Genomic DNA, 8,479 nt, shown 5'->3' with positions numbered 1-8,479 from the left:
CGCCCTCGCTCCGGGCATGGGAGCGGAGCGGGGCGGTCGGCGCGGAGGGGAGCTGCCGCGCGGCGCTGACCGGGCGTGGGGGCGGCCGCCGCCGAGCCCCCGGCCCATGGCCTTCATCATGATGAAGAAGAAGAAGTTCAAGTTCCGCGTGGAGCTGGAGCTGGAGGAGCTCTCCTCCGTGCCCTTCGTCAACGGCATCCTCTTCTGCAAGGTGCGGCTGCTGGACGGGGGCAGCTTCAGCGGGGAGTCCTCCCGGTAGGTGCCTCCGGCGCTTGCGAGCCGAGCGGCTGCCGGGGCGCCGGGCCCCCGCAGGCAGCCCCGGCCGCCTCTTTCCGACGGGCTCCGCTCGAGTCCGCGCCTCCGCAGAGCCCCGTCCCGTGTGTCCCGTCCCGTCCCCCCACCACCACCACCCGCCGAGAGCCAGGGCGGCCGGCCGCCTCTGCAGCCCCTCCGCCCTCTCCTCGGGTCCCCTCGGCCGGGGGCGAGGCCGCGGCCGGGGGCGGGGGCTGGGGCAGCAGCGGGCTCCCGCGGCCGTTGGCGGGCCGGGCGGGGGCCGGGGGCCCGGGCGGCCGCCCGCCCCGCTGCTTCCCTGGCCGGCGGCCGCCCCGGCGCTTCGGGCGGCTCCGGTCCCCGGCCGGGGCCAGCGCCGGCGGCTGCGGCCGTGCCGCTCGCCTTCCCCCTGGGGAAGGGAAGCGGTCACGGACGTCCGAAGCTCCTGTGGCGCGGCTTGCCGCCGGGCAGGCCGGGTGTCTCCTCAGCCCGTCCGCGTTACCGGCGCCAGCGGCAACGGAGTGGAGGTGGGAGCGCGTTGCGTGGCTGCTCGCAAATAAGTATTGAGGCTCTTACACGCTCAGTAGGGCACTGAAACACAGAGTGACAGGGGAAATGAATCCACGGGCGGCTGAGGCCGGTCCTGGAGAAACCGGCCGCTCGTGCCGTAACGCCTCGAGCTGTAAAGCCTGCCGATGACCGTACGGGCAGCGGGAGGGGACGAAGCGTCTTGCCACCGAGTCTGAAGTCAGAGCTGTCCCCTGTGAGCGTGAGTTGTGCGACCCTAACGGTTTATTCTGTTGGACGCTGGCTCGCTGTGTTTCGTTTTGTGGATATTTACGTGGAGAGTTAACATAAACAGTTTCACGGAAAAGTCCTCTCATCTCCTTTACGTATTCAGGTCATATGTGTTACCCGCTTTCTTCATGCTTAATTCTGTAGTGCAAGTGTAGCAGCAGACAGGTGTCTTTTTTGGGGAGGGGGGGTGTCTTCCCCCCCCCCCCCTCCCCCCCTTCTCCCCTTCTCTTTTGTGCCTCAGCAACAGAGCAGTCATCTGCTGTGAGGGTGGCTTCTGGATCCACTGGTAAGGATGGCTAAACAGTGCAGGTGGGTTAATTTTTTCCAGGTACCAGGCAGAGACAGAACCTTGTCAATGGGAAGGGTGTGCTGTGGCTTCAGGTCTGGGGAGGACCCGTTACACTTGTTCATGTTGTATGGGTTATTATATTACTTTAATGTTATTACAATAAGGATTTACTGAAAAATGTCTCATGTAATTCTGGGAGCAAACAGAAATCAGTAACAAATCTATGACTATTGAGTTATTTTCTTATTACAACACTGCTGTTACAGAGCTTGCTACATTATCTGCTTTTGATTCTGTAAATAGCATTAATCAAGGAGAATAAAGAGCATGAAAACAGAACTTTGGCCTAAACCCTCTGTATTTAACCATTCTGTTATACTGGCATGTGTAATTGAAGATCCATTTTTCTTCTGTATGGTTGGAGGGTCTTCAACTCGTCAGTGTTCTGTTCTCACTTCGTGTCTTTTTTCTTCATTGTTTTTCTTGTAAGCGGCTTCTTCCTGAGTAATAGATGATGGTTTTCATCTATGATAATCATGATTTTAGGCACTAATGTGCCACTACTGTCCTAATGCAGCTCTTACGGCCTTGAAGTCATATTCACAGGCTGACATACATCTTCTGGACAGTATCTCTGTTTTAAAGGAGTTGATTTCAGCTGAGCTGATGTTTTTGATATGTTATTGTGATCTTAGCCTTTTTTGCCTTGCCTGTTTATGATGCTAAAATTAACAGCTTGAAAGCATACATGCATATCTTTATGAATGTGAACAGTATATTAGAGTAAAATATGTATGATAGGAGGTAGTATGTATGCATAGGAAGTGTCAGTGGAAGTGTGACGATGTAAAAAATTGTGTTGAAGTATTGTGTTGGAGTCAAAGAAGCTTTGAAATTCTTCCATTTTCTTTTTCTGGGTGTATGGCTTAAAAATAAGAACAGCAGTGAAACGTATGCTGCTATATCGAAGTCCCTGTGAGTATAACTGGTCCATTTCTGCTAGACTAAGAAGCGTTGAGGTATGCTGGTAGGAAGGTAAAGAATTCTTCTGCAGTGATCCTGCAGTGCCAGTTCAGGGAGTGCCTTTGCTTTTGGCGTAAGAATTAACACGTGGATTTTCACAGTGGTGATTCAGCAAAGGTCTGAATAAATAAGGGAGAAATTAAGTTAACATCAGAGTGGCAGCATTTCAAAACTTGTCAGTTGCAAACTTTTTTTTAATGGCCATCATCTTCTAGTTGCATAAATTTATTAGTTTCACTGTGGGCTGGCAGTCATATCCTTCAAGTAGTGTTCTTTGTAGTGTTATAAAAGACATTTGAAGTTTCAGTTCCATTGTGTTTCAGAAAGTAATACAGAAACTAATTTCAAGTATTTTATAATACAGGGGGAGACTGATCGTGTCATCTTACGGCTTTTATTTTTGTTAGACTGAGGTTTAGTAAATTATAATTTTGGGGAGAGAAGTTATTGAGAATTAAGTTCTCAAGTTGGTACTGATACAAACCAATATCCTGCTGCTTCTTACCTAAAAAAAAAAAAAAAAAAGGCAGTCATATCAACAGGCTATAAACCAGTCTAATATTATTAGCATTTTCTTTCCAAAGCTTACTCACTGAGAAAGAAATATCATGAAAACACAGGCTGGCAGCACCAGAATAAAGGCCTATATGTAGTGAGTTGTAATGAAAACAGATTCAAGCAGTGGTCTTTTCAGCCCTGCGTGGATCATGCTGTATAAATGATTAAAGCCCTGATCCTGCAAGCAATATGATACCTACATCATCCCTCTGAATATTGAAGTGGGGCAAAAAAAAGACAGATAAAAGTTCAAGCTACTGAAAAATATTTTTTTTACTACTCAGATCTTTCTGAGAAAGAGATATGTAAGAAATATGTTGTGAAGACATGGTCCATGCTATGGGAGACATGTTGTTGGAGTCCAACTGCTTTTCTGGCTGACACGGATGTGTGCCTGAAGTGTATAGAAATTCTGTGACCAAATAGAACCACCTTGTACAGTGCAGTACATAGTGATCTGGTTTGTGTATAAATAGCAACCATATTAATTGCTTGGACATCACTGTGGTTTTTTGTGTTTGTATGTAGTTTTTTAGAACTCCAGTTTGAAACCTATTTGAAACTCCCCTATGCATATTTGTGAGTATTTACTGCAGGAAAAGAACACTCTGTATTATAATGCTAAATGCTTAATTACCTGACAACATATTCAACTTTTTGAAGTAAACTGGTACTGTCGAATAATATTTTGATCAAAGGACATTGAACAGCCAAGTAGTAGCAGTGTTTAAACTGGGGGGGGGGGGATGTTTGAGTGTGTGTGCAAGAACAGGACCCTGGAATTCTAGGGAGATTGAATGGGTTATAAGGTTTGATTCTACAACATGGAAAACCTTGAAGAGAGTTGTGGGAGGGGGGAGGTTTTGTTTGGTTGTTTTAATAAACTGCCAATCAGCCATACAGTGTCATTCCTGCCCTCCCCATTTTGAAATTACTTTCTGATATGACTTCTGGATCTCTACAATAGGAATTTTAGATTTTATAACAAAGGGTGGATTTTCAGCAAATAGTGGATGTATGCAAAGCTATGCTAACAATCCTCATTTTGGTTTAGAAAACTTGCTAGCTTAAGTCTGGCTTCCTATGTGGAAAGGTGTCTTTCTCCATTTCTATCTTTCACTGGGCTGATGATAATAGGTATCTCGCTTTGAAATTGGATACATTAGTACAGGACACTCATGCAGATTCCAGTTTACTATGTATCTATGCACTGCCTGGTCATGAAATAATGTGCACATAATGTCTGTTGTGCCATGAAAGGACAAAATATTATTCCAGGGCAGAAATTGCACCTTTGAATATTGTGAACAGAAAAACCACTATTTTAAGGTATAGACTTAGCTAAATACTAAGCATATTTATTCAAGGCTAGTCTAATGTAGACATAAATATATTGAAAGTACAGGCTATCTGCAACTGCCCTCATCTTAATAGGCTGAAGAAATAATTGATGGGCCCCTAGAGTAGATAATTGCTCATAGGCTGAGTTGTTGCTCAACCAGCAGCAAAAGAACAGATGGCATACAAGGAAATCAAAGAAGTTTTGTAAAGTAAAGGATCTTGGGTTTTGAGGGTGTACTTTCAACACAGTACTGTATAGATTTAGGCTACAGTAGCTGTAAGCCTGGTAGTTACATTTTTAGCTTGATTTCTACCTGCACGCCACTCAAGGAAAGGACTTCTTGGTTGGTGTGTTCTTATGACTGCAGTCTTCAGTCTGGTTGTATTCCCCTGCCTTTGAGATTGGATTTCTGACACTTTAGACTGCCGATGTTTTTCTCTTCATTCTTTTACAAAACAATATTCAGAACTAAGCAGCTGATTATGATCCGTATCTGTGTGACAGACAGAGATTAGAGGCAGCTGAGAACTATAACTTTTTCATCAAAACCTTTTATTCTCCAACGAATTCCAGGGAAAATTTTTTTATGCACGGCACACTCTTGAGTCCTGAGAGGCAGTCTCCAAAATCTTGCATTACTTGCATGAATATATTCTTATTCCTAATAGATACAGGCTAGAGTATGTAATCGTCTTCTGTAGAAATTGGTTTCTTATCTTCTAGATAATAAGTACTACTTTTTACTTCTAGTGATGCTTGGCTACTTCCTTCTTGACTGCCTAAAACTACATCTGGTTTTTGTGACTCCAGTAAGTACAGTATATTTTCTGCCTCACTGGACTCTTCAAATTCCTTTTTAACCATCGTTTTCCCTGTTGCTGCTATTGCATTTGAAAGGGAAAATTTCTCCTGAGAGTAACACAGGTTAACCAGCTTTCTGTTTTTAAACAAAAGTATTTGTTAGAAAAACATATCTGTCACATGGAATTTCTGTCCCTATCACTCTAATCTTCCTTCATGATGTATGAATCCAGTCTTCAGAACTGGATAATGCTACTTCTAACAGCTTTTTTCAGCTGTAACTGGATTTGCAGTTGGATAAACTGAAACAAAATGAGTTTAAGTACTGTGAGGCACATTGGTGGTCTAAAAATCCTGGCTTGCATTTCGTAGTTGCTCTTTTCAGACTTCGGAATGTGCATTTAGTGTTTTCTTAGTAGTGAAGAGACTGCTGGTTGAGCAGCTTCCAGGCCCTGTCCTTCTCTACAGAGGAAGAGGTAAGAAGGGGAAGTTCTCTACACAATTTTTTTTTTAAATGTAGTTTCTTTGTAACTCTTTAGCCTTTCATTAATAGTTACAATAAAATGTGTTTAGTCAACAGACTTAGAGAATATGCTTGAGAAAGGTAACATGATGCACAAGGATTGGTGTGGATATTCTAGACAGGGCTGAAGGGGAAGAAATTAAAGCTAAAGTATTAATGGGAAAGTTCATGTATAAAGATGGAAGAGTAACTGTGGAAATAAGAGGGATGAAGAAATCAAGTATCTGAAATAGACTGGAGGAAAATCAAAGAATTAATCAAATGAGTAAAGAAAATGAGATCTGAAGGGGGTCATCTTTGGGCTAATGTGGGAGATAATAAAAAGTTTGTACAGACTGCATTTTGCATGGGATGTAACTTGTTATTACAGATATGAAAAGAGCTCATTCTTGTGAGACTTTTGTTACTGTAACTGAAAGTACTGCTACAAGATACAGCAACAGCTAGCTTTTCAGGAAAAAGTTCCAGAAAAGAGATGCATGACAGGTATCAAAGAGGAGAGGGTGGGGGAAAAAGGTTTTTTTATGCTTGATGTGTCTGGCTTGTGCAGGAGAATAGGCACTTTGGTTTAAAAGAGCTGGTGATTTTGTTCCCCCCACTACAGTACATGGAGCACAGTATTTTGCTGTCATAAATTTGCCATTTGCAAGCACCATAGCACCTGATTGCTCTCATATTTTAAGGACTGTTTCTGTTCATGGAATAGTTTAGGGTGGAGGAGAGTGCTAGAGATCATGTAGTCCAACTTCTTGCTCAAAGCAAGGCTAACTTCAGTTAGATGAGGAAGCTCAGAGCTTTGTCCTGTCAACTTTAGAAAATCTGTAAGAGTGGGGATTCCAGTCTAAGTATAAAACCTGTCCCTCTGCTTCACCACTTTTATTGTGAACATTTTTTTCCCCTTATTTTATTGGAATTTCTTTTGTTATTGCCTCTTTTCCTTTCTCTGCTCCCCACTAAGAAACACCTGGCTCCATTTTCTCTCTAATTCAACAGAGATGGCTGAAGATAGCAATTAGATCTTCCTTCACCTCTTCTTCAGATTGCAAAAATCCTATGCTCCCAACTTCTGCATCAGGTGCTTCATCCCCCTCATCCCTGACTTTAGACCCCCATCTCACACCCCATGGACTTGCTTCAGTTTATCAGTGTCTTACTTCTGCTGAGGGCCCCCAAAACAGGTGCAGTGCTGCAGGTATAGCCTCACAAACATTCAACAGGGGGAGGCAATCATTTCCTTTGAACTGCTGGCTACAGTCTTACTAATGCAGTTTGCCCTTCACAGTGCTAATTCCCTTCGAGGTCTCTGCTTTTGCCTATAACCAGCAGTTTTTCTTAAGTAAAAGTATTCCAAAGCAGCTCTCTTTCCATGTGATGATCAGCTTATACATATTTTATAAAAAATACTTGACATGAAATGTTGCTAGTTAAAGATTTAACCTGTTTATCATGAGTAAAAACATGTGGAATAGAAAATGATTGCTCTGTTAAAGTTCTGCGTGTACTCACAGCAAATTAACTGGGGAGTTGTGCACTGTAAACAAGTGGAGCTCTCACTGCAGAGCCAGCTGTTTGCTGGTTTGCTTAATGCTGAAATTTGTGAAACATTGAAGGTCTGTTTGTAAATGATGGGTTTTGTTGGGTTTTTTTGCAATGCTTAGGAAAAAAATGTTTTTGTTGGAGAGAATGTATCTTCTTATGTGCCTCAGGCATGGAGGAAACATAGAATATTAAAGGAAAAGTAAACTGTATTTCTTCCTGAACATAAGAAATAAATTGAAGCTTTGCATAAGTTTATTATTAGAGTGTATACTTTGGAGATCATGCTCTGAGCTCTAACTTCAAGAGATGCATCTTTCTGTATGAAGACTAAATTTAGCCTTCTGGTTATCACATTTAACAATTTAAAGTATATCTTGGTATTTGAAAAGTTATACTGCATATTTTTTGCTCCTTTGTGGCTTAATGTTCTTTAAAGATGCTGAGGTTGGAATTGGTACATGCATGGGCAGCATGTATGTTATGTGTATTAAGTTATGTGTATTAGATGCATGGCATACATTTGAATAAAAATGGTACTGGTGTTGGTGCTAGATCTCTTTATTTGCTTTCAAAATACCTGTTTTAATTTTGTATTTATCTATTTGTGTTTGGTTTTACTTCCATTATCAACTAAGCACTAGGGATTTTAAGTTTAATTTGAAAGTGAAGGATCTCTTTGTTGGGTGATCTTGTTTATATTTTTGTTTGTATGTACAGTAGAGATATTAAAAGAAAAGACATGAGTAAACCATATTGACACTTCAGCTGTGTGGATCTAAGCCAAATGAGAAGACTACATTTCTGTGTAGTAAAAGTAATTTTCTTCCAAGGTTCTTAATGCTTTATAAATACCAAGCTACTTCTCAGATCCTGGCAGACTGAATAGTAGTGCACAGTGTTTTGCTTGGAAGTAGACTGATAAGACAGCTACTCAATTGCTCTAGGAGCCTGTTGCACGGGTACCTATATCTTTCCCTCAACTGTGAGACTGCACAAATTTTAAACGAAGTAGATTTGGGTAAGAGGGGTGCAAGAGGGTATTCTTCTCTTGCATGCCAAACCATTACGTGTTCCCCAGTATAAATGAGAACTCTATATCCCACAGTACCTTCCTAATGCTTAAGATAGCCTAGTAAAAGTCAAATCTTACTGTAAAGTACCTGAAGCACTGAGGGCACTAAAAGTGTGGCTGATAAACTGTTAGATTGTAGTCTAATGCATTAATTCATGTCTCTCTAAGATGGGATCATGACATTGGCATTCTTTGTGAGGTGCTCTGGTGTTCTGCAGAAGAAAGATGTTTGGTTTTATATATATGAATGGGAAATTGTTCCCA

General features: G+C 42.3%; 1 protein-coding gene across 3 annotated transcripts in view; it reads left to right on the top strand.

Annotated features, from left to right (window-relative positions):
* Positions 1-8,479, top strand: part of EEIG2 (EEIG family member 2) — a 31,989-nt gene continuing 23,510 nt past the window's right edge. For all 3 annotated transcript variants that reach the window (XM_049807160.1, XM_049807159.1, XM_049807158.1), the window contains exon 1: positions 1-255. In XM_049807160.1, the coding sequence (XP_049663117.1) occupies positions 17-255 (239 nt within the window). In that variant the 5' untranslated portion in view covers positions 1-16. The remainder of the gene's footprint in view (positions 256-8,479) is intronic.

This window comes from Accipiter gentilis, chromosome 8 (genome assembly GCF_929443795.1).
Source record: "Accipiter gentilis chromosome 8, bAccGen1.1, whole genome shotgun sequence".
Taxonomy (NCBI): domain Eukaryota; kingdom Metazoa; phylum Chordata; class Aves; order Accipitriformes; family Accipitridae; genus Astur; species Astur gentilis.
The sequence above is the reverse complement of the archived record's forward strand: the minus strand, read 5'-3'. Positions and strand labels throughout refer to the sequence as shown.